The sequence below is a fragment of the Schistocerca americana genome, chromosome 2, assembly GCF_021461395.2.
Source record: "Schistocerca americana isolate TAMUIC-IGC-003095 chromosome 2, iqSchAmer2.1, whole genome shotgun sequence".
In the NCBI taxonomy this organism is placed as follows: domain Eukaryota; kingdom Metazoa; phylum Arthropoda; class Insecta; order Orthoptera; family Acrididae; genus Schistocerca; species Schistocerca americana.
Genome location: NC_060120.1, coordinates 297908951 through 297936769, shown reverse-complemented (window position 1 = coordinate 297936769; position 27819 = coordinate 297908951). Strand labels below are relative to the sequence as shown.

Sequence of the window (27819 nt, the reverse complement as noted above, 5' to 3'; positions counted from 1 at the left end):
TCGTATCATGACACACAGCCCACCACAAACTCACTGTAGATCCTTATTCAAACAACTAAAGATACTTAAAATACCATCAATATATATTTTTAAATGCCTGGAAATGATCAGTAAAAGTAACTGCGATCTCCAAACCAATTCAAGCTACCATGATCACAATACAAGGCATTGTAAAGACTTCCACATTCCCTATGTAGCAAAAACTAGAAGTCAGAAACATGTTAGCCATTTAGGAATAAAGCTTTTAAATGCACTTCCATCTTAAATTAAAGAATTGAAAGGCAAAAATAATTTCAAGCGTGAAGTAAAAAATTACTTTATGGAAAAATGCTACTACAGTGTAAATGAATACCTGTCTCAGAGTGTGGATTGAAACCTGTACTTACTTTTTAAAAAAATTCAAACTAATTTAATTAAGTTTTCAACTTCATAATTATGGTACTTATGAAAAATCTGTTAAATATCTGTAATACGTTTTGTGTATAAGACGTAGTTCATGATCTATAATTGTTCATCATGAGCACGTACTTTTATTTTTGAGTAATAAGTTCTTGTACACTACTTACATACTATGTGTATGTTATTTGTTTGTATATGTTTGTCAATTTATTATGTGTATGTGTTATTATGTGTTACGTGTAATCAAATGACAAATCCTATATCACATGTGTGATCAATTGGATGCTAAATAAATAAATAAATAAATATGTTCAATACTTTTATGCAAAATCTTTAATTTTCATCATTAATTCATGATTTATTAAGAAGTAAATTCAGCACTAACAATAACAACAAAAAATACGAAAATAAAGACAAATTTTACAAATAACAGAATACCTTCACTCTACAAATTAAATCTACATTTATTAGCAGGACAGAGCAAATGAAACTATTCTAATAATGTTTACATGAAAGGAAAATTCAGTTGCGAGAACTAATAAGTTATGAGACAGAATTTTGGACAGTTTCTAAATCAGGAGTACTGTCAATAGAGACATATGAATATAAAAGGGTGCACTCTTTAACTTCAGACAGTGTCCTCACTACAGGTGGGCCTCTCCCATCCTGGAGTCTGAATGACCTGCCCATCCTTTTTAACCTTCCACAATATGTTCCTCTCCTCTCCCCAATGAAGGAAGTATTTGTCCCCTTTTACTTTTATATGTGTGTATCTTAGGTACTATACATTATGCCTCTTGAAATTAAGCACTGGCCAATAATTATGAGTCATAATTTAGTTAATAATGTTTAAACCAATTAATTTCTTATATCAAGCAAATGAGGTGGTTAGAGTTGGATTACTTGGTTTTACTGTAAAATCTGACACACTGATTTCAATCTGTGGAAAAGAAAAGGAAGAAGCCTAAGAATTTAGTCACATGGTCAAGAGAAAAAAGGGGGAGGGTGAATAAACTGAAACAGTTATAGTACTAACAAAAGAAAGTTACAGATTAAAGTCATTAATATTAATTTGGTCCCTTATGAAAAATAAACTTTAACTTTGTGTATAGAACAAAATGATAATTGACATGTTGAGTAATTTTTAAGTTAATTAAGCTAAAAATGACAAATTCATAAAGGATTGAGGCAAATGATTGACAGGTTATGTGATATTCATGTGAGGCTGTATTAATGAGATATTTCCACAAAAGCAGCACAGAGAGATTAGTCAGTGGAAAACCACACAACTTGGTAAAGGATCTGCAAAAACATATTTCCTCACAACTCTTCCTCAGGTCACTACACCGAGCGGGGTGGCGCAGTGGTTAGACACTGGACTCGCATTCGGGAGGACGACGGTTCAATCCCGCGTCCGGCCATCCTGATTTAGGTTTTCCGTGATTTCCCTAAATCGCTCCAGGCAAATGCCGGGATGGTTCCTCGGAAAGGGCACGGCCGACTTCCTTCCCCATCCTTCCCTAATCCGATGAGACCGATGACCACACTGTCTGGTCTCCTTCCCCAAACAAACCAACCAACCAACCAGGTCACTACAACATGACCATAACCTGTCCTCTTCAGAACTCCCGGCTCTATATTCCCTAAAAGCTGATGACTCCATCATTATTCTCCCAACAGACAAAGGATCTACCACTGTAGTACTTGACCAAAAGGAGTATGTTAGTGAAGGCCTATGTCAGCTGTCTGACAACACCTCTACATACAGCGTGTGACATCAAGATCCCATCCCTGTGATTCAAACTGACCTATAGTCCCTCCTTAAAACCTCAGGCCCCTCATGAGGACTAACACCTCAATTCATAGAACTTCTCACCCCACCCAAACCACGCACCCTCACCATTTACCTTCTTCCTAAGATTCACAAACCTAATCATCCTGGCCTTCCTATAGATGCTGGCTTCAAAGCACCCACTGAACATATATCTGCCTAAGTTGATCAACATCTGAAACCCTCAGTACAAAAACTCTCCTCCTACATCAAAGATACCAACCATTTCCTAGGTCGTCTGAAATCTGTGCCCATCCCACTCCCACCACACACCTTGCTTGTCACCATTGATGCTACCTCCCTCTATACCAACATCCCCCATGTTCATGGTCTGTCTGCTGCTGAATATTTCCTCAGTCAGTGCCCACCTGTTTCAAAACCTATGACATCCTTCCTATTCACATTAATCAACTTCATACTTACCAACAACTACTTCACCTTTGAGGGGCAGACAAACAAACAGATCAGGGGCATGACCATGGGAACCAGGATGGCTCCTTCCTATGCCAACGTTATCATGGGTTGCTTGGAAGGAGCTTTCCTGGGATTCATAAGTCTTCAGCCCCTGGTTTAGTTTAGATACAATGATGACATCTTTACCATATGGACTCACGGTGAGGCTGACCTGCTAAAATTACTGGAATCTCTGAATACCTTCTCCCAATTAAATTTTACATGGTCCTATTCTGAATCCCATGCCACTTTCCTTGATGTTGATCTTGTTCTCACTGAAGGTCAGCTACACACTTCTGTCCACATTAAACCTACCAACAAACAACAGTACTTACATTTTGACAGTTGCTATCCTTTCCACATCAAACATTCCCGCCCATACAGCCTTGATATATGAGGCAAATTGATATTACCCCACCAGCCTAGTTAAAAAGCAGATTTTCCAGGCCATCACATCCAATCCTGGTCAGCATTTGTCAGGAACCACCTGAAGATGGCAGCATGTATGTCTGCCGAAATGTTGTGGTGAAATTATGATGCTACCCAGCCAGATACCATAGAACTGTTCAAATCCTGGTACTGCTGATCCCTCCACAAAGCAGCTTTGGAGGACACCATTGGTGACTCAGTATTATCCTGGTCAGGAATGTGTTAATCAGCTACTTCAACAGGGCCATGACTTCCTAAAATCATGCCCTGAAATGAGATCCATTCTGTCTGAAATTTTGACCACCACACCTAGAATAGCTTTCCCTCGCCATCCCAATCTCTGCAATGTTCTTTTCAGAACCTATGCTCCTTCTGCACCCATCTCCCTACTCTGTGGATCCTGCCACTAGGTGTAACCCAGCTGCAAGACTTGCCCTATACACTCTTCTACCACCACCTATAATAGCCCTGTAACTGGCAAAACATATTCTATCAAAGGGAGAGCCACATGCCATACAACACATGTCATATACCAGCTATTATGTAAACACTGTTCAGCCTTCTACATTGGCATGACTGCCACAGAATTATCAATTAGGATGAATGGGCATAGACAGAGGGTATATACTGGCAACACACAATATCCTGTTGCAGTGCATGCTCTACAACATGACATTCATGACCTTGGCACCTGTTTCACCACATGTGCCATTTGGATTCTTCCCCTGGACACCAGTTTCTCAGAACTCTGCAGGTGGGAACTAGTACTACAACATTTTCTTGGTTCTCGTCACCCACCTGGGCTTAATTTACATTAAATTCGTCCAGCTCAGATTTGGTCTTTGCTTCATTCTCTTTTAGTTTTCTACATCTTTCATTGTCTCTCCCATCTATTTTTCACTGCCCCCCACCCACCCCCCACCCCCACCTCTGTTACACACAATGCACTTAGCTTCTTGCTCTTATTAACTCATGCATGATGTTTTAGTAGTAATCTCTGTCTTGCATATTATTCTGTCCTTCACCTTTAAGCTCTCAGGTTTTCAAATCTCATCCAATGCAGTCCGCAACAATCAGTCTTTCCTTCTCATCCCGTAGAGTTAGTCTCCCCTGCCCCACGGTTCTGGGTGACTTTCCCAAAATATACCCCTTTTCTTAGACCTCTCCAGTCCTTTTCCTTCACCCTTCTTCCTTCCTCTTCAACCCTTCTGCCTGAAGAAGGCGCCACTGGTTCTGAAAGCTTGCCAATCACAACAGTCTTTTACGTGTGTTTCTGCCACCACTTGATGAGTACATTTTTTTCCCTATCCAATTAAATAAAACATATGGTGTGTTACATTCAGTGTGTCCAACATTAAGTCATTGACTCTTCTCTGTTATAAAAGATTTTACAATGATTGTAAGAGAGATTTTGTTAGTAACGATAAATAGTTGCTAAATTTCATCACTGTGAAGTGTTGCATTATAGAACTTGAAGTAATGCATGTAGCAAAATCCAAGTATTATATTCTGCATGTGGGATTATACTAGAAGTATGGTACACTGGAGAGTAGTGTTAAGATGTAGGGAAGGTAAGTGGTGTAGTTAGTACATATTATCTTTGATTGTGAAAAAGCCAGAAAAAGAAGAAGATACAAAACAGAACAAAATATAACAATTAATATAAATAAAGAGATGACATTAGAGAAAAAACCAGTAAAATGTGCAAATAAGAACATTAGCAAGTGACAGAGAAACATGGATGCAATAGTGAACTTTACGTACAGATAAAGGTTACAGATAATCTAATAGTACCACCTGACTGTCACTACATAAATTTACTGGCAAATTTAAGTATCCAACAATATAAAGGCACAATGATAGCATGTCTGAATGTCTGGAGATTATCTTATGTTGTTTGTAATAAGAGGGTGTACTACACAGATAATTACACAATACATCAGTGTCAAGGACAAACTTGCATACCAGCTGGATTTCTAAGTTTTTACCAAAGAACAGCCTTTGAACTTCTTTGGATTGATCAGCAATACAAAAAGGATTTAAGAATAGAAGTGCAGCAATTGTGAATGGAGTTCCAGTGTGATCATCCATGGTGAACAGCAATAATATTTGACCCATTTTGCTGTTATTCTGTGATCATATTAATGGTTTGTCTACAGTGTGTGTCTAACTCAACTTTTCTCCTTGTTAAATATCAGTATTCTCATGATAGTATTAAGCTAGCAAAAGGAGATAAACAGTACCTGTTTAACATAAATGAGGAGTCAATAGCTTTTATTCATTAAAATAACAGCTTTCCTGTCAATTTAATACGTTACATTTAGCAATGAGTTACCTGTTCTGCTGTGAGTTCTTAATGAGCTACTGGCATACTTATGAAGTAACAAAATGGAAATCTGTACAACTTTTAAAGAAAATTAAAACATTACTTCTAACCTATTGCTCCTAGAAATAATCTAATTATATAGATTCAAGAACTGAAAACCCCTGTTAGCAAGATAACAATTAACAGTGTTACTTATAAATATACAATTTTCGTTAGAACAAAATCAAACAATGGAAAATCCAGGGTGGACAATATTACAAAAGGATAGATTGTTACTCACAATACAGAGAAGATATGAGTCACAGATTGTCACAACAAGAAGACTACTAAACATGTGAGTTTTTAGCCAAAAGGTCTTCTTCTAAAGTGAACAACAGGCACATACAGCCACAACTCACACATACATGATCACTGTCTCTGGCCACTGATGCCAGCCTCTGTGGCCAGAGAGTGGTCATGTGCATGTGAGCTGTGCTGTGTGTGTGTTTTGTGTACTTTAGAAGAAGGCCTTTGGGCTGAAAGCTCATTTGTTTAGCAGTCTTTTTTTGTGCCTTTCTGTGACTCAACACCTCCTCTGTATGGTAAGTAGCAATATATCCTTTTTATAACACCGCCGCTTTCCCTTAAGACTCAATTATAAATTTTATCCTTAGACACTTATCACTGTTTTCATGAAAATGTGACAAATGCAATTATAGTTAGACACCAGGTACTTAGCGTATCTCAGGGAGCAGCAATGGTTTGTAAGTATTGGTTTACATATTAATGCCACAGTGAAACTAAAATTAGCAATAAGAAGACACTGCTTCATCAAATGGCTGTTCTAGGTTTATTCATGATGAACTGAACAAAAGTACAAAAGTAGAAGTGTTGAAGAGTGGTAGTGGCTTTGAGACACTGCTGAGAGATTCAGTCCTTATATTTAAGATTGACTTGTTGCAACTCTACTGAGTCTATTGCATCTATTTCTATTACTTTATTTTTGCACCCTACCCTCCCCCTCCCTTGCCTGCATGAGGCTACCTCCTCCCCCCCCCCCCCCCTCCCCCAACATGCACAAGCTGAACATATACTTACAGGACGTTCCTTAATGATAATTTTTGGTCTGGCTGCATCATATAGAATGAAAATGAGATTCACACCAACTCCAATGACCATACCCAGCTCAAGGCCAATGAAGAGGCAAGCCAAGACTGTGATGAAGTAAGGAATCAAGTCAATTCCTGTAACCAAAACAATTAACATTATCTTAAAGATTTTAAATCAATCCATTATAGTTTATGCTTAATAAAAGTAATGGTATCTGTTATTCAACACTTGCCAGAAAGGGTCTGTAAATTAGCATTATGAGTGTATAAAAAATGAAGACATAATCTTAAAAAGGGAAAAAGGATTAGTTGGATGAGGATGGTGAGAAATATTGGTCAGTGCCTCTTCAACGAAACATTCCTCCCATTCTTAAATGGGACTTATGAAACCCACAGAAACCCTGACCGGGATGGTAAGACAGGGATTCAAACTTCACCTTCCTTAAATCTTATCTATTCACCATAGTGCCTGTGATTTAGGTAGCAAAGATTTCATTTTGCAGTCTGAAATTCTGCACTAGAAGGAAGAAATGTAGTAAATGAAGGGCTGGAACTGTGGTCATGGCTGTGCTGCTGTCTGTTCAGTCAGCTGATGCATTTTGTATGACCATACAACAAGATAAATGTTGTAAGGAGCATGTCAACAGGTATCCAAAAAGTGTTCCTGAGATTTGTTGCCAGACAGAATATTGTGTTATGTGGAGTGAGGAGAGACTTGGATTTAAATAGTGATTATGACAAGATATTATTGTTGCATCTTTTAATTTTATAGTTTGTGAGTATCTAAAGATTGTACCAGGATAGTTATTAGTGTTTCTGTTAATTAATCTCTTCCTTAGAACACAGATTTGCATAGATTACCGTTTTGATGTTCAGCAATAGGTGAAATGTAAAATGTGTGTGCGGCTAGGGCCTCCCTTCAGGTAGGCTGGTTACCTGGAGCAATTCTTTTCAGTTAATGTCAGACCAGCATGTCAACTTCAGTGAAGATGAAATGATCGTGAAGATAACACAACACCCAGTCCCCAAGTGGAGAAAATCTCCAACATGGCCTCGAATCAAACCCAGGCCTCATGCATGGCATTCTACCACACTGGCCGCTCAGGTATGGAAACTGACTGGTAATGGGTTAAACACATAGAAAAGTATGCCTACAGTGAAAAACCTTTATACATAGAGACTAATTTCAGTTTATGACTAGTTAAGGAACATGAGCTAAGGAGCCAAATTATGTTTATGTTCATAACAGAGTTATCCATGAGACCAAACAACAAATATACCATTGCAAAAATTTGGTAACCTGATACACAAGTAAGTTAATTCACATTGTTTATTGGAACATTAGCTCTTGTTGGAATGCTCTTCATTTCTTTGACTGGCACTTGTACTATTTGCAAGTCTGTAAAGCTATTATAGGTTATTATGAAATGAAATTTAACTTTATAAACAATGCAGGTATGGTAAAGTGAAGTATGCAACAATGGACTGGAATTTTATGAGACTGGTATTGACACAGAAATAAATGTGCACTATAATTACAAGTATAATATGCCATATAGAGGGATAATTAGAGATTTCAAATAAAACTTTAGTGTCATTAAACCTAAATCTTCTTTCTCTCTATGTTTGTGTTAAAGTTATGATTGAACTTTGTAAGCCAAAGGCTACAGACCTGAGGAAAACAAGAGTAGAATTCACACAGCAGGGGTATTCAAGCAACTGCTCATCTCAATGAAAAACTTCATACATGCTTTGAAGTAGACAGAAGATAGACATTTTCATATTTTAGCAGTTGTATTGAGTCTAGAGAGAGCTTTTGCAGGGCACAAGTCTTTTGAAATGTACTATACATCATCTGGAACTGTATGCTGTCTTTCAATAGCAGGCACCATAAAGCGAAGTTGCATGAGAGAATTGGTCAGTTTATTCTCACCTTGATTATGAAAGTCAAGAAAAAATTGAGGAAAACTTGTCTGCTATGAAAATGAGTATGTTAGTAGGCCTGTATGACTTCTATCATAGCAAGCTGGAACAGCCTCACCTGTAATGATTGTGCCCCTGATGATTAATAATTTTCCTTTGCAGTAATTATATTAATCATCATACTGTTAGGTGCACTGTACATATGTGACATATACGTAGATACTTGAAAAATTGAAATGCTCTTTGCTACACCTAAATTCCTTAGTCAGTAATTTACTTTCGTTGCATTGAGTCCAACAGTATAATTAGTTTTCACGCATGGCATGTTAATCATAAAATTATGGTAACTGAACTTCTTACTATCATACAACTTTGACAACATCATTTGAGTTAATATGTACCTCTTAAAGTGATCAAACCATTCATTATAAAACCTGGTATCCTATTTTCACAGTAACGTATTTTATTTCACATGAAACTAATTATCTAAGAGAAGTAATTAGCACTGAAAATTCCAGACTGTCATAACCGCTATTGCTGATTTTATCTTTGGGTTTGTTAGGTTCTGAACTTCAACACTTACTTATGTTGCTCCTTTTTTGTGGATCATATGACACACCTTACTAATTGAGTGACAAATTAAGATTTTGAATAATTTATCATCATACAAAATATTTTTTTAAATATTGCATGGGTACCCTTGATCTTTGTATTCTTAGTGAATAGGTATAAAGTGATTCCAAAAACTTTTCTAAAATCCTAGATCACTGTATTTTTGTAAACTAAAACTTTGTAAGTACTTACAGTCCATCCCGAATAGCAATATTTTATCTAGTCATTCATTAAATAAATGTATTATTTCTGAAATAACAATTTGTTCATGCCCATTTTATAATTAGTTGGACGTCACTCAAAGCAACTCAAACTGTATCCAGTCTCAGTTGAGTTAACAAACGCATAACACGTACACTCCCTGTCTTGCTCATGCTTCAGCTATGTGCAGGAATGATGTGCATTCATGCTACAAAAGGTCACTAACATCGATGTCTAGTATTTTCAAATGATCTCTGTAACTCAGATTAATGGATATTTTGACTGTACTGTGCACAATTGGTAGGAGGTGTAAACTATCATTGTCATGCTGTAATGAAACTGGTCAATACAACTCTTTTTTAATCAATAATTGGAGAACCCGGTACACTACAATTTACAACATGATCCATAGTGATCAAAATTGCAGATTGTACATATTCTAGAATTTTGATGTAAATGTATATTGATGAAACATAATGCTGACATAAAATTAATTATGTTATGAGAAACATAATAATCTTCATATTTCTAACGCACTTCACAGTTTTGTTTATTTGTGCTTTTGACAATATTTAGACTTTCTATTACAATCATACTTACTGTTTTCCATAATTGTTCAAAAAGATAAAATCAATAGAAAATTGTATTTCTTTTTGCTTTTATGAGACATTAGTCAAATTGTAGTTCTTTGGTCAAGGATATTGATTATACTATCACATAAACACACCCTTGTACTGAAAATATAATATAATTAGATAAATGAAAAGTCTACTCACCAAGTGGCAGCATGAGAACACACATATGAAGGTATTAAAGTTTGTAAGCTTTTAAAGGCAGTGACTCCTTCTTCTGACAGAAGTGTTGAAGGAGAAGGAAGAGGGATGAAGGAAAAGGACTGGTAAGGTTTAGGAAAAGGGGTAGAGCTCTGAAAGGTCTCCCAGAACACTAGGTCAGGGGAGACTTACTGGACAGGATGAGGAGGAAAGTCTTTCCTTCTCATCTCGCCCTGTAAGTGTCCCCTGACTCACAGTTCTAGGTGACTTTTCCAAACTCTACCCCTTTTCCTAAACGTGACCATTCCTTTTTCTTCACCCCTCATCCTTCTCCTTCTGCCAGAAGGAGCCACTGGCTCCAAAAGCTTGCAAACTTTAATACCTTTATATGTGTTTTCTCCTGCTGCTGCTTGGTGAGTAGATTTTTTTTATCTATCCAATTACATTATATTTTCATAAGTGGATTATTTACATTGGTATATCATTGTACTGAAATGGATATATCTGCATTCTTGATTTATTGGAGTAATTCCAAAAAGTCTCATAAATTCATAGGGGAGAGGGAGACAGTTCTGATGTAGTTGTGAAAGCAGTTCTTGTTGTGAGATGTAACAGTTGGAAGTTAGAAATTCTTGTCAATGAACATAGTAATTTGTGGAAATTTCGAAATATGGAGTAAAATCATTTTGAAAATAAATAAATAAATAAATAAATAAATAAAGAAAAGAAAAGAAAAATATGTTCCTCCTTCATGGTATTATTGATTTGATGTATGGATAAACAGAACCCAGACACTTCTCTGCAGTTTTAGCATGACTATATCATTAACCTATGATGACTGTGCCAAGAGAAAGAAGAGCTTACAACCAGCATGAGAAATAAGTTTAGAGCAAAATATTTTTTAGTGATTCTCGCACTTAATACTTTATGCTATTAACAGCTCAGGTCTTATAATCTCCAATACACACTAAGTTTTTGTGTAAAAATTGGTTTAATTAACAACATTTTAAGTAAATTTTTGTAGTTTTTGTGATTCTAAGGAGATGTCAGAATGCAAATGAGATATTGTTGAAAATTGTGACCCTTAATTTATGAGTGAACTAAGTGAGCAACTGAACTGTACTTTCATCCAATAGATTCCTACAAGACAGTACTAGCTGTGGACAATGACTTTTGAATAATATGGTCATTATTTTGTGTCACACATAATTACTTTGTTCAGTGACTTGTTAGGACTACAATTATTGGACAGCATTTCCTTACTGTGTGTTTTAATAGCTTTGCAATTCATATGAATATTTCTGACACTGTAGCTTTTAGTTTATTTGTGAGTGCTGACCGGATAGTAAATGCTGGCAATTTCATGAAGAATAAAGACTAGTCATCACCCACACAATGTAACTTTGACGCTAATGAAATGTGTCAAAAAGTGCAACCTAAATTGTGGTGTTGGTTATCTTTTTCTGGGACAAACACCATCAAATATTCAATAGACTTTCAACTTCAAGACAACAAATGAGCGTGTTACTGAGCAAGTGATGGGGGCTACACAAAATCAGGTTGGAGCTTTACAGACTCAACGTAGGTTAATTTGTGTGTTCCAGAGAGAATCAAGAAATAAAATTATTGATTAGTGAAATAAAGAAGGAATAAGAAAGACAACAATGATAATTAGACTAAAACTATGGAAAAGTTGCAAGTCAGTGGCAGATCTGATGGATGGAAGAATCCATGTCTTTCATTTTCTTCTTTGTAAAGTTATGTTAAGAAATTAATTGTTGATATGTAGACAAATAAAAAGAAAAGTATTTTTATTTTTAATTGTGTTTACTGTTAAATACTTTTTCATTATTTCCTGAGCAAAAATTAATATAAAGAGAATCTGAAGTTGAGACATAGCAAGTTGAAATCCAGTCCGTCTACTATGTTGCTCTCGAAGATAACTTTTATCTTTTTTCTTTTTTTTTGATTTTTATGAAGTGAGACAGGAATATGTGTACAGGAATATGTAAAATTGTTGTTTATGCAAAATCTCATTTAAATGTATAGCCCTGTTGTTTGCATTTATATTTCTTACAATGATGCACTTGGTCTCACTGGAAATCTGAGTAATTACAAGTGAAAACTAATTAAAACTACAACAACATCATGTACTGGAGAAAACATTCTGAGCAAATAAGGTGTAGAGGAGATATTGTTACCAACTGTTCAAAAACAGGCAATCCCAGCTTTCCGAGAATATTTTTAGAATTATCTGAAATTGAGTAACACAGGAGATAAATGACATCAAAAGTCTGGACGCCCAAATTTCAATTACTTATTTTGCTTTAATGACTGCAAGATCCTGAACTTTCACAGTGTAATTTTATTGCTTCACTTTTTTCTAGATCAGACAGCAGCACTCACTACTTAATTCAGTCAATACTTCAAATTTCAAATAATTAAGCATAATAAAGTATTTATTTTGAGAATGATGCCATACTCATAAATTACGGATGTCAAAAACTGTGTAATAATAATGTTTCATGTACTATAGTGAATTAAAAACCTGGAACATTTTACATAAATCAAACAGAAGTAAAATCTTAGAGTCTATGACAAATAGCAGAATCTAAAGTAAGAGAATTTCAAAGCATTACGTAGTTTCAGAATTAACATCAAGTTCTTAGAGCTGTCTCCATAGAGCCATCCCTACTCCAAAGACTGCAATAGTAGCTTGCAAGCATTCAGATAACATAGCAGTATTGGTATGAAAAAAAGTCCACTTCTGACCAGTACACTGCTACCGTCTGTATGTTGGATCACATTAGACTTATACACAGGCAACATGTATACATGTTGGTTTTGTATTAACAGTTCGTAACTGGCAAACACAGAGAGAACACCAGTATGTTGGTTTGTGTGAAAGTCTGCATATAGCTAACCTGTTGCTAACAATTTTCTGTCAATTAAAGTGAAATTTTGAATCTTGATATAACTTGCACAATAAGTGTGTCTGTAGAAAATGTGAAACTGTGTAACATCTTAGGGTTTCAAAATCTCAGGTGAAATAGTAAAGTAACTTAAAAGAACTAATTATCTACAAACATTAGTTATGTGACAGTATTATAAGTTCAAACAATGGAAAATTCAGGATTGAATGTAACAATTTTATGGAAAGGATGGTTGCTACTGACCATATAGCAGAGTCACTGATAGGCACAACAAAAAGACTGTTGGAAAGTGAGCTTCCAGCTAACGAGGCCTCTTTCAAAAACAGACAACACGAACACTCACCCACCCACCCACCCACCCACCTACCCAGCCAGCCAGCCAGCCAGCCAGCCACCCACCCACCCACCCACCCACCCATTGTCACTCTCTCTCCCCTGCAATCGCAACTCTCACACATATGACCACAGTCTCTGATAACTGGAGAACGACTGTGAGTAACAATGCATGATGGGAGAGGGAGAGTAGAGCAGCTAGGTGCAGTTGGAAGCTTACATAAGCGGGGGAGGGGGGGGGGGGGTGCAGGAGAGAGGGGGATAGTGGAAAAGGAGAGATATAAAAAGACTGGGTGCATTTGTGGAATATAGGGTTGTGTAGTGCTGGAATGGGAACAAGGAAGGGGCTAGATGGGTAAGGAAAATGAGCAATGAATGCTTAGGCCAGGAGGGTTACAGGAATGTAGGATATATTACAGAGAGAGTTACCACTTGCATAATTCAGAAAAGCTGGTGTTAGTGGGAAGGACTGAGATGGCACAGGCTGTGAAACAGTCATTGAAATGGAGAACATCGTGTTGACCCATGTGCTCAGCAACAGGGTGGTCCAGTAGTTTCTTCACCAAAGTTTGTCGGTGGCCATTTCTGGAGACAGGCAGTTTGTTGGTTGTCATACCCGTGTAGGAATAAAAAAGCAACTGAAATCACTCAACAGAGGAAAGTCTACTGGACCTGATGGGATACCAATTCGATTTTACACAGAGTACATGAAAGAACTTGCCCCCCTTCTAACAGACATGTACTGCAAGTCTCTAGAGGAACGGAAGGTTCCAAATGATTGGAAAAGAGCACAGGTAGTTCCAGTTTGCAAGAAGGGTCGTCGAGCTGATGTGCAAAACTATAGGCCTATATCTCTGGCATCAATATGTTGTAGAGTTTTAGAACATGTTTTTTGCTCATGTATCATGTCACTTCTGGAAACCCAGAATCTACTCTGCAGGAATCAACATGGATTCCGGAAACAGTGATCGTGTGAGACCCAACTCGCTTTATTTGTTCATGAGACCCAAAAAATATTAGATACAGGCTCCCAGGTAGATGCCATTTTCCTTGACTTCCGGAAGGCAGTCGATACAGTTTTGCACTGTTGCCTGATAAACAAAGTAAGAGCCTACGGAACATCAGACCAGCTGTGTGGCTGGATTGAAGAGTTTTTAGCAAACAGAACAGAGCATGTTGTTCTCAATCGAGAGACATCTACAGACGTTAAAGTAACCTCTGGCATGCCACAGGAGAGCGTTATGGGACCATTGCTTTTCACAATATATATAAATGACCTAGTAGATAGTGTCAGAAGTTCCATGCGGCTTTTCATGAATGATGCTGTAGTATACAGAGAAGTTGCAACATTAGAAAATTGCAGCAAAATGCAGGAAGAACTGCAGCAGATAGACACTTGGTACAGGGAGTGGCAACTGACCCTTAACATTGACAAATGTTATGTATTGCGAATACATAGAAAGAAGGATCCTTTATAGTATGATTGTATGATAGAGGAACAAACACTGGTAGCAGTTACTTCTGCAAAATATCTGGGAGTATGCATAAGGAAAGATTTGAAGTGGAATGACCATATAAAATTAATTGTTGTAAGGCAGGTGCCAGGTTGAGATTCATTGGGAGAGTTCTTAGAAAAGGTAGTCCATCAACAATACTTGAGTATTGCTCATCAGTGTGGGATCCGTACCTGGTTGGGTTGACAGAGGAGATAGAGAAGATCCAAAGAAGAGCAGTGCGTTTTGTCACAGGGTTATTTGGTAACCGTGATAGCGTTACGGTGATGTTTAACAAACTCAAGTGGCAGACTCTGCAAGAGAGGCGCTCTGCATCGCGATGTAGCTTGATGTCCAGGTTTCAAGAGGGTGCGTTTCTGGATGAGGTATCAAATATATTGCTTCCCCATACTAATACCTCCCGAGGAGATCACGAATGTAAAATTAGAGAGATTCAAGCCTGAACAGAGGCTTTCTGGCAGTCATTCTTCCCGCGAACCATATGCGACTGGAATAGGAAAGGGAGGTAATGACAGTGGCACGTTAAGTGCTCTCCGCCACACACCGCTGGGTGGCTTGCGGAGTATAAATGTAGATGTAGATGTAAATGATGGCAGATTAGCTTGTATATCACATGACTGGTTTCACAGATAGCCCTGCCTTTGATGAGATAGATGATGTTTGTGACCGGACTGGAATAGGTGGATGTATGGGACAGGTTCTTGCACCTAGGTCTATTTCAGGGATATGAGCCATAAGGGAAGTGGTTGGAAGCAGGGGTTGTGTAGGGATGGATGAGAATATTGTGTAGGTTTGATGGGCAGTGGAATACCACAGTGAGTGGGGCTGAATGGATAGTGGATAGGACATTTCTCATTTCAGGGCACAATTAGACGTAGGGTCTCAACTACCTCTCATGGTATTTTCAACAAAGGCCTTTTTGGCCAAAAGTGTACTTGCTGACAGTATTTTTGTTGTACCTATCTGTGGCTCAGCGTCGCTGCTACTACTATAAGTTGAGTGTTTTAAATTCTGGTGACAATATTTCAAGTTGCTTTGTGTGTGCTGTTAAAGTCATGTTTCTGTCCTTAGAGATATTATGCGTCTGTGATCTTTATCCCAAACTGTGCCATTGCTCAACAATTTGGTGATTCACCTTCCTTATGCGCTATAAAAGGAGGAGAAGCACTTGCATTCACCTGTAAAAACTGTGAATTGTGAAACTTGAATTATCCACCAACTAAGATATATTGAAAATATATTTGGATGAACCACCTCTCAATCCCATTTTGTGTCCAGTTCATATCTCTTGGATCTATCCCACATAGCATCACTTATCAGGAAATCATTTCAGTTGGACTAGGTATCAGACTTTAAGATTCTTTAAAACTGAGGTGAAACTGTGAACTACAATAAGTGGAACATCCCCAAGTTCATTAATAAATATCTTCTAGTGTACTAAATATCTCAAAATGAAGATTTTAGTCAAGCTCCTAAGGCATATATCCAGCTTTACATCAGCAGCCCAAATGTTGATAATTAAAATGGCAATGTCACCATTCTATTAGTTAAAAAATCATGCAAAACTAAGTATATTGATGGAAAATCCAGGATGGAATACAATGTGTGATTATTTTATGTCTGTTTTGCATTGTGCTGCACAGCCATTAATTCTTTAAGGTGTATGTAAATCATTATGTCAACTGCTATTAAGAAAATGCTTTAATTTTCACTCTGCTGGCATTCATTGAACATAATCAGCATGGAGTGGGGTGTTTTAGTATATACCAAAATATTTTATGCAATAAGCTTGATTTGGCTTTTTGTTACTGTGTTGACAAAGGTATTTACACTTGGTGGCTTGCAACATGAGGTTAGGTGCAGAGCTATGTGCTATGTAACTGTTTGATGTGTGTTAAAGCACTCCACCAAGTCCCAGGCACTCGTCACCTGATGACATTGGTCTGGTAGTAAGGCATTCCCTTAATAGCAAGTGAGAAGGTGATTTACATTATACCTTATAGAACATAATATGTGTATAAAGACAGATCACAATTCAGCAAATAGAAGAGGCTGTTGAGTAATGATTCATTCTTATTCTCAGCAAATGAACTGTTGAATGATGTCCTTAGTCACCTATCTCATTACACAGGATTAAACATTTTCCCTACAGTAAAGTGGGTCTACTTTACATCTTCATGGGTAGCTTTGCACCAACCACATTCAATCTTGTCTAGCACCTATTACAATAAACATTTAACTGAACAAAAAATATGGCTAGTTTAATGGTAAATTTAGCATATGGAATATCCTAATTAAATGTGTAGACTGAATGTTAAATGAAGTTCTGTTCTCCTATAAACATAAACCATGTAATTTATGGCAGACATTCAGATGGAGTTGCTAGAAATGATATTAACTAAATAGAAAAAGTCATTAGAAAATTTGTAATTATTCAGTTTAGTGACAAGGAGTAGTAATAACTGCATAATCAACCAATGAAGGAAAAAAATGATTCACATCTTTCATGAAATACTTATTTAATTTTCAGGTTACCAAACCATGCTTAAAAGTGTTTAAAAATTGCAGATGACTTACTTCTAGTTCTCCACAACAATGGGATGACAGACACATCAACCATGAAGAACATAGCTGCCAAAATAATGGCTGACAATGTCGCTTTTGGAAGAAAGAAGAATGTTGAGGTCAGAAATGCTAGAGCCAACAGCACCAGTGCACCTGTAACCAACAGTCCCATAAGTAATTACTTGAACAGTTTGAGCCAAATAAATATTTGTTATGAATATAACAGTATAATAAAAAGCATAGTTGCTACTCACCACATAGCGGACGAGCCGAGTTGCGGAAAGGCACAACAAAAAGACTGCCAGGAAGTTAGCTTTCGGCCAACAAGGCCTTTGTCAAAAATGGACAATATACAAACACACACACACACACACACACACACACACACACACACACACACACACACACACACACACACACACACACACACACATGAAAATGCATCTCATACACACATGACCACAGCCTCCAGCAACTGGAGCCAGCCAGCTGCCAAGAAATGTGATTATGTGTGCGTGAGTTGCATTGATGTGGGTGTGTGCATGTATGCAATCTTGTTGGCCGAAAGCTAACATCCTGACAATGTTTCTGTTGTGTCTTTCTGTGACTCACCATCTCTGCTATATGGTGAGTAACAACTATCCTTTTCTTTATATTAAACAATGGAAAGTCCAGGATGGAATGTAACAGTATTAGAAAGGCACAACAAAAAGATTCACATAATTACAGCTTTCAGCCGTTAAGACCTTTGTCAGCAATGGACACACATACACACAGACACTCACACAAACCTAACCCGCACACACGTCTGCAGCTTCAGACAACTGAAACCACACTGTGAGCAGCAGCACCAGTGCATGATGGGAGTGGCAACTGGGTGGGGGTAAGGAGGAGGCTGGGGCATTGAGGGGGAGGGATAGTATGGTGGGGGTGGCAGACAGCGAAGTGCTGCAGTTTAGATGGAGGGCAGCAGAGAAGGTGGGGAGGGGGGCGGGGGTAAATAGTGGAAAGGAGATAAATATAAAGAAATTGAAAGACTGGGTGTGGCAGTGAAATGATGGCTGTGTAGTGCTGGAATGGGAGGGGGCTGGATGGGTGAGGACAGTGACTAACGAAGGTTGAGGCCAGGAGGGTCATGGGAACATAGGATGTATTGTAGGGAAAGTTGTCACCTGCACAATTCAGAAAAGCTGGTTTTGGTGGGAAGGATCCATATGGCACAGGTTGTGAAGCAGTCATTGAGATAAGGGATATCATGTTCGGTAGTGTGTTCAGCAACAGGGTGGTCCTCTTGTTCCTTGGCCACAGTTTGTCAGTGGCCATTCATGCAGACAGACAGCTTGTTGGTTTGCATGCCTACGTATAGAATGCAGCACAGTGGTTGCATCTTAGCTTGTAAATCACATCACTGGTTTCAAAGATAGCCCTGCCTTTGATGGGATGAGTGATGTTAGTGACTGGACTGGAGTAGGTGGTGGTAGGAGGATGTATGGTACAGGTCTTGCATCTAGGTCTATTACAAGGGTATGAGCCATGAGGTAAGGGATTGGGAGCAGGGGTTGTGGAGGGATGGACGAGTACATTGTGTAGATTCGGTGGATGGCAGAATGTCACCCTAGGAGGGGTGAGAAGGATAGTGGGCGGCTTCCTCTTTCATTTCTTACTCCCAATCCATATCCATCTACTACGTTTCCTTCTCTTCCTTTTCCTACTATCGAATTCCAGTCATCCATGACTATTAAATTTTCGTCTCCCTTCACTATCTGAATAACTTCTTTAATGTCATCATACATTTCATCAATTTTTTCATCATTTGCAGAGCTAGTTGTCATATAAACTTGTGCTACTGTAGTGGGCATGGGCTTTGTGTCTATCTTGGCCACAATAATGTGTTCACTATGCTGTTTGCAGTAGCTTACCCACACTCCTATCTTTTTATTCATTGTTAAACCTGCTCCAACATTTCCTCTATATGATTTTGTATTTATAACCCTGTATTCACCTGACCAGAAGTCTTGTTCCCCCTGCCATCAAACTTCACTAATTCCCACGATAGCACAGCAAGATCGTTTTGGTTAGTGTTACAAGGCCAGATCAGTCAATCATCCAGACTGTTGCCCCTGCAACTACTGAAAAGGCTGCTGCCCCTCTTTAGGAACCACATGTTTGTCTGGCCTCTCAACAGATATTCCTCTGTTGTGGTTGTACCTATGGAACGGCTATCTGTATCGTTGAGGCACACAAGCCTCCCCACCAGTGGCAAGGTCCATAGTTCATGGGGGATTAAGTTATATACTCTGTGCAAAATTCTACCAGGCAGCTTCCTCATTCATGCCTTATTGCTGGTCCATATTCACCTACTACTTTTCCTTCTCTTCCTTTTCCTACTATCAAACTCTAATCCCACCTGACTATTAACTTTCTGTCTCCCTTATCTATCTGAATAATTTCTTTATCACATCATACATTTCTTCAGTCTCCACATCATCTGCGGAGATAGTTGGCATATGAACTTGTTCTACTGTGGTAGGCAAGGGCTTCATGTCTATCTTGGTTACACTAATGCATTCACCATGCTGTTTGTAGTAGCTTATCAGTGTTCCTGCTTTTTTTATTCATTGTTAAACTTAGTCCTGCATTACCCACATTTGATTTTGTATTTATAGCACTGTATTCATTGGACCAGAAGTATTATTCCTCCTGCCACTGAACTTCATTAATTCCCACCATATCTAACACTAACCTATCCATTTCCCTTTTTAAATTTTCTAACCTACCTGCCCGATTAAGGGATCTGACATTCCATGCTCCGATCCACAGAACGCCAGTTTTGTTTCTCCTAATAATCATGTCTTCCTGAGGAATTCCCACCTGGAGATCAAAATTGTAGACCATTTTACCTTCAGAATATTTTACCCAATAGGCTGCCATCATTATTTAACCATACAGTAAAGCTGTATGCCTTGGGAAAAATTATGGCTGTAGTTCCCCCTTGCTTTCAACCATTCACAGTACCAGCACAGCAATCCTGTTTTGGTTGATGTTGCAAGACCAGTTCAAACAGTCATCCAGACTGTTACCCCTGCAACTACTGAAAAGGCTGCTACTCCTCTTCAGAAACCACACATTTGTCTGGCCTTTCAGCAGATCCCCTCTGTTATGGTTGCACCTACAATGCAGCTATCTGTATCGCTGAGACATGCAAGCCTTCCTGCCAATGGCAAGATCCATGGTTCATGGAGGGCATATTATTATACAACCCACATATTGTCCATATAGTGTATCACTACAAATATAATTTTTAAAGTATTAATTAAAATTGTGCTTACATGATTAAATGGTTAGGACAATGTGACTATTCAGTTGTATTTCAATCTTATTAACCAAAAATTACTGCAACAATAAGTACATGAAGTGCTATATGATTTGAGTAATTGGTCATACCTGTAAAGAGGCCACCCATTGTTGTTTTTACTCCAGATGAATGGTTAACAGCTGTTCTTGTGAAAGATCCAGTGATTGGCATTCCATAAAATAATGAGCCAGCAATGTTACATACTCCCAGGGCAAGCATTTCTTGTGTAGCATCAATAGGTTTCCCACCAGCTGCAACAATGAACCAAGAAAAATAAATGCAAACCCCATGTTACAAGACTTCAAAACAAAATATTATTAAATTCCAAGGTAAAATACAATTTTAAGTGTACTTACATAGAATTACATTTAATTAAAAATAGATGGAAAATAAATCTAGATACCAAACAAAAAAGCACAGGTACAAACAGAAAGATATGTATATACTAACTTTCAGATCCAGCAATTTTGTCCTCTGGAGAAAAAGTAACTGAGGGTTGGAGGTACCACTTTTGCTTGCCAACTTCATTAATTTTGTCTTCGCTTAGATGATTTCTCATTATTAATTTTATCTTCCCTGAATTTTTTGTATGGTAACATATCATTTATGATTTTTCATTCAGTTTGTTGTTAACCTATCTCAGAACTGTTACAACTTGTAATGTCTCATGTTTTCATTTTCCATTTGTTTCTGCCCTCCAGTCTTTTACTACCTCATAAGATACCCTCAATTTGTCAGATGAACTGGTTAGAGATTTTGTGGTGTTTTGTTGGGGCTCTGCCTGATGTTACATAGTGAATGTATGTGCACTGTAGTTTTTTTTATTGAGAGCTCTTTCCTTATAGAAGTTTTAGAAACTATAAAATCAAATATGTCAGAGAAATGTAATTGCTCTATAATTTTAATATGCACATTTTAAACTGATCAAGAGTGTGATTAAAGCTTATCCTTGATGGTTTGTCCTATTAGGTATTTGTGACCTCATTTCTTGTTTCAATGAAATTTGCAATTTTATGTTGTTAATAAATGTGACAGAAAATGAATGCAAGCAGTTTTTAATTAACTAATTGTGCACCATGAAACAGTAGGGGTAAGAGAGTAAGATCAAAAGACAAAGAGTGGGGAAAATCCGAGGTAGAATTACAGTGATGAAAGCTGAAATTACTTTTCATCTGTACCAGCATATTTAAATAATTTAAATATAATATCACTCAGATATAAATTAATTTAAATATAATATCACTTAGGAAATAACTTACCAAATGCTTTAGCAATTGCCACACTTTCCAGTATAGCAATCAGAGGCAATGTGATGATATTTGTGCCAAGAGCAGATACCATTTCTGGGAAGCTATATGTTTCATTTTGATATGTTGTACTGAATGGTGGTGGAGAGAATGGTGGGAGGCCACTTTGTATTTCACCTAAAATTGAATTAATTTCATAGTTACCTCACATAATACACTGGATGAATTTCACTAGTTACATGTAAAATAAAGTAAGTCATGAAGAGATTTATGACTGCTTCCTATTTATGCAAAATTCATGTGATTGATTTTCAATTTTGCTGATATACACTACAATTTTTTGAAAGAAACATTCAGTTGCCTTACTTAGCGGAAGAAGCATTTAGATGTTCATATATATTTCAAATGTTAGCATTTTCCTATTTTATTTGTGCGTGCATGCGTGTGTGTGTGTGTGTGTGTGTGTGTGTGTGTGTGTGTGTGGGAGAGAGAGAGAGAGAGAGAGAGAGAGAGAGAGAGAGAGAGAGAGTGAGAGAGAGATAGATAGATAGATAGAGAGAGAGAGAGAGAGAGAGAGAGAGAGAGAGAGAGAGAGAGACAGACAGACAGACAGAGAGAGAGAGAGAGAGAGAGAGAGAGAGAGAGAGAGAGAGAGATAGAGAGAGAGAGAGAGTTCAAATAAATTAAAACAAACCTGTTAAAGAAAAAGGAGCATTGCCATCCGTGTACATGAGATATGCCAAAAGAGTCCCAACAATACAGGCAATTGCATTTCGACTCAGGGCCAGAAACCAAAATACTTTGCTGAGTGCTTTCCTTGCTTTAGAACTCCCAGAAAGATCTCTTCCCTTGTCAATATCATTCAGTTTCTAAAATGGTAAAAAAAGATGATAAGTTTATTTATGTTTTTAAGTTACATGGTGAGTGAACACAGTATATTCAAGTTTATACCTGTAAAAATAACAATCCTATAATGGTACAGACTCCTAGAACAACATCCCACAGTTGAACATATGTAATTCTTTCCACTAAGTTTGACCATGATTCAAGAAAATCGTTAGAAGTGCCTCCAATTCCCAACAGACCTTTCAGCTGGGAAAATGCAATAGTAATAGCAGCTGCTGATGTAAACGCTGTTGTCACTGGCATTGAGATAAAATCCACAAGAAAACCTGTTGATGAGATAGTTGGAAGTTTAAATATTAGTGCTCACATTACAGCCACAATATAAATTTAATACTTATTGAAGTCTTAAAATCACACACACACACACACACACACACACACACACACACACACACACACACAAATGGTGACCCAAAAGTCCATTAACATTTGAAAATGAACTAATTCATGGAATAATGTAGGTAGAGAGGTAAAAATTGACACACATGCCTGAAATGGCGTAGTGTTTTATTGAAACGAAAAACAAGTGTAAAAACTGACCAGCAGATGCCACTGGGCAGCAGCATGTCAGTGACACCACAGGGTGTGAGGTATGCCATTAAGTTTCAGAATTACATCATCCGTAGCCTGGCTGATAAACACAAATTTTATGCAGGATAGCACTCCATCCCATAGGGGTATGTATGTGAAATATCTCTTGCACACTTTGTTTGGTGAGGATCACATGCTGATCCACCACTTCCATCATGATTGGCCTCCCAGGTCCCCAGTCGTCTATCCAGGTGATTATTGCTTGTGAGGTTAACCCTGTGGTCGCAAGTCTACCATGATCATCTCACCTCTTCAGAGATGCTAAAAGACAACATACATTGGCAACTTCTCACCACACCTACTGATTTGTGGTGGGTCTACAGTGCTATTCACCACATTGTCCCTCAACTACAGTTATTGTTGATGAATTACAGCTGACTTGTTAAGCATTTGTTATAAAGACCACTGTTTTTGATAAAAATCAAGTTATGCTAATTATCAATTTTGTATTTGATGAAAAACCATCTGTTGGTCATTTTGTGCAACTTTTTTGCAGTTTCAATAAAATCCCGTGTCATTTCAGTCATATGTGTCAATTTTTACCTCACTACCAACATTTTCACATGAAGTATTGGATTTTGAAATGTTAATGGTGTTTTGGGTCACCATATATACTGAATAATTTATGTATGGAGGAGTTTAAAATACCTTGTGATGAAATTGACTAAATTTCCAAAAGATGGCATGATTCAATAATAATAAACTGTCTTTGCTAATATGACACTCTTTGGCATATATATTTTATATGTCAGTGAGAAGGGGAACCATAGGGCTTATTGATGTTTAAAAGTGTTTACATGTAATCAGTGTCATCTCATAATGTATACAGGGTGTTACAAAAAGGTATGGCCAAACTTTCAGGAAACATCACAAATAAAGAAAAGATGTTATGTGGACATGTGTCCGGAAACGCTTAATTTCCATGTTAGAGCTCATTTTAGTTTCGTCAGTATGTACTGCACTTCCTCGATTCACCGCCAGTTGGCCCAATTGAAGGAAGGTAATGTTGACTTCGGTGCTTGTGTTGACATGCGACTCATTGCTCTACAGTACTAGCATCAAGCACATCAGTACGTAGCATCAACAGGTTAGTGTTCATCACAAACGTGGTTTTGCAGTCAGTGCAATGTTTACAAATGCGGAGTTGGCAGATGCCCATTTGATGTATGGATTAGCATGGGGCAATAGCCATGGCGCGGTATGTTTGTATCGAGACAGATTTCCAGAACGAAGGTGTACCGACAGGAAGACGTTCAAAGCAATTGATTGGCGTCTTAGGGAGCACGGTCCATTCCAGCCTATGACTCGCAACTGGGGAAGACCTAGAACGACGAGGACACCTGCAATGGATGAGGCAATTCTTCGTGCAGTTGACGATAACCCTAATGTCAGTGTCAGAGAAGTTGCTGCTGTACAAGGTAACATTGACCACGTCACTGTATGGAGAGTGCTACGGGAGAACCAGTTGTTTCCGTACCATGTACAGCGTGTGCAGGCACTATCAGAAGCTGATTGGCCTCCATGGGTACACATCTGTAAATGGTTCATCCAACAATGTGTCAATCCTCACTTCAGTGCAAATGTTCTCTTTATGGATGAGGCTTCATTCCAACGTGATCAAATTGTAAATTTTCACAATCAACATGTGTGGGCTGACGAGAATCCACACGCAATTGTGCAATCACGTCATCAACACAGATTTTCTGTGAAAGTTTGGGCAGGCATTGTTGGTGATGTCTTGATTGGGCCCCATGTTCTTCCACCTATGCTCAATGGAGCACGTTATCATGATTTCATACGGGATACTCTACCTGTGCTGCTAGAACATGTGCCTTTACAAGTACGACACTACATGTGGTTCATGCACGATGGAGCTCCTGCACATTTCAGTCAAAGTGTTCATACGCTTCTTAACAACAGATTCGGTGACCGATGGATTGGTAGAGGTGGACCAATTCCATGGCCTCCACGCTCTCCTGACCTCAACCCTCTTGACTTTCATTTATGGGGGCATTTGAAAGCTCTTGTCTACACAACCCCGGTACCAAATGTAGAGACTCTTTGTGCTCGTATTGTGGACAGCTGTGATACAATACGCAATTCTCCAGGGCTGCATCAGCGCATCAGGGATTCCATGTGACGGAGGGTGGATGCATGTATCCTCGTTAACGGAGGACGTTTTGAACATTTCCTGTAACAAAGTGTTTGAAGTCACACTGGTACGTTCTGTTGCTGTGTGTTTCCATTCCACGATTAATGTGATTTGAAGAGAAGTAATAAAATGAGCTCTAGCATGGAAAGTAAGCATTTCCAGACACATGTCCACATAACATATTTTCTTTCGTTGTGTTTGAGGAATGTTTCCTGAAAGTTTGGCCGTACCTTTTTGTAACACCCTGTATTAACATGTAGAAATTATATTAAGTGCTTAAACAGTCCCTTAGCTAAGCAACCCTAGTATAAAAACTTAAGACAGTTATTCCATTCTGTTTGCATCATTGTCTTTTTAGATTAAATGACGATGTATAATATAATAATTTATTATTCTACATAATTCAGAATACTGTATCCTGCCATTTATATTACATGACTTTAAAATGGATACATCACATTAAATGATACTGTATGCCATTTCTGTCTATCATTGAGTGCAATTTGGCACTAAAATTCCAGGTCATGTATGAAATTACCTGAAACTCTTGAACCCAAAAAATGGAAAGTTCTGGATGGAATAACAACAATATTCCGAAAGGGATAGGTTACTACTCACCACATAGAGGAGACGTTGTGTTGCCAACAGTTACAACAAGAAGACTGTGTGTGTGTGTGTGTGTGTGTGTGTGTGTGTGTGTGTGTGTGTTCACTCTTTTTGACTGAGAGCATAAATGTATAGCAGTCTTCTTGTTTTCTTGTTGTGCCTGTTTTTGATTCAGCATATCCTCCATGTGGTGAACAGCAGTCTACCCTTTTCATGAAATTCTTGTATTGTACAATATCCTTTATGTTGTACCCATTTCACTGCCATGCTCTTAAATCTACTCATAGGCCCCAATTCAACACTTTTGGGTAGTTTATTACAGAGAGTAGAAGCAATATGTTTGTAAGTGAACTTTTGCCAGCTTTGGAAATGGACATATTAATAAAATGTCCATTTCTCATGTTATGGTGCTGTACTAATATTCTGTAAGGAGTACAGTATTTACTGAGCCTTTACTTTATATGCTCTTGCTAATTTAAATATATAAACTCAGAACAGTCATAATATTAAGCTCTTTGAAATACCATATAAATTATTTTAATTGGGAATTTCCAGAACTGCATCTGATAGGGCTTTTCTTCCATTTAAAGATAGTAAAATTACCTTCTAATAGAGTACCTTTAATCAGATAGGAATGGAAGAAGGCTTAATAAGCATATATAGGCTATGTTTTGCTGAAGTAGCCTCTCAGATAATGCAGTAGGTGGAATACATTTGAGAGCCTAGTCACTGTGAATACCTGAGTTAAGTATTTGATCAGTGTAGTATTCATAAAATATTTACTGTATTGTAATATGGAAATTAATTATGATATCTACAGCTTTATTTTTATTTAACTTTAGGAATTTTGTCTGAAACCATGCAAACTCATGCAGCCTTCACTGCTAGTACAATCTCTTGTAGCTCATTTTGATAAGAATTTTGAGTAACCAATGTTGTGTTATCAGTGTATAGTAGCCCATTGCTTCACAAGGAAGGATTAAAGGTAGATTATTTATATGGTCAATGAACATATATGGACAAAGAACTGAGACCTTAGGCACAGCCTTTGCGACTGCTGAAAATGTAATTTTTTAAATTGTCTTCACACTCTTGCTGTTGTTGTTACTTAAGCAGGATTCCAAAACACAAAGACCATTCTCTCCTTTTCTGTAGTATTGAAGCTGTTAGAATTTTGTTAGTGTCTGTATCAAAAGTTGTTCTTGATTCCAATTGTGTGCCATATTAAATGGAAAAAGAAGCTTTATAATGATTCATTTGAGAAGTGTATATTTATGTAGTCATTGATTCCCATGCTAGTGAAGGCCTCAGAAGTTAACACTTGAGATTTAATAACAGTATGACTGACTTTTCTCTCTGTAGAATTTAAATACTTTTAAATGCTTTTAAACTAAAGGAGTTCACTCATCAAAAACTAGAAGTGTTGAGTTGTTGATAGGCACACACAAAAGAAAGGATTGTTAGCTCATTGGAGGATAAGTCTGAAAGATAGCAAGTTTTTTTCTTTTGTGTGTGCTTATTGAGTATTCAGCAGTTCTGCTTTTTGGAGAGTGATATCCACTCATCCAAAAGTATTTACATT

The 27819-nt window shown here is 37.7% G+C and overlaps 1 protein-coding gene across 1 annotated transcript in view; it reads right to left on the bottom strand.

Annotated features, from left to right (window-relative positions):
* LOC124596015 (sodium-independent sulfate anion transporter-like) overlaps positions 1-27819 on the bottom strand; it is a 157544-nt gene that overhangs the window by 19028 nt on the left and 110697 nt on the right. Inside the window, exons 4-9 of the mRNA XM_047134969.1 lie at positions 22934-23154; positions 22677-22851; positions 21995-22159; positions 20825-20986; positions 17393-17533; positions 6516-6661 (exon numbers count right to left, since the gene is read on the bottom strand). Of these exons, the coding sequence (XP_046990925.1) occupies positions 6516-6661; positions 17393-17533; positions 20825-20986; positions 21995-22159; positions 22677-22851; positions 22934-23154 (1010 nt within the window). The remainder of the gene's footprint in view (positions 1-6515; positions 6662-17392; positions 17534-20824; positions 20987-21994; positions 22160-22676; positions 22852-22933; positions 23155-27819) is intronic.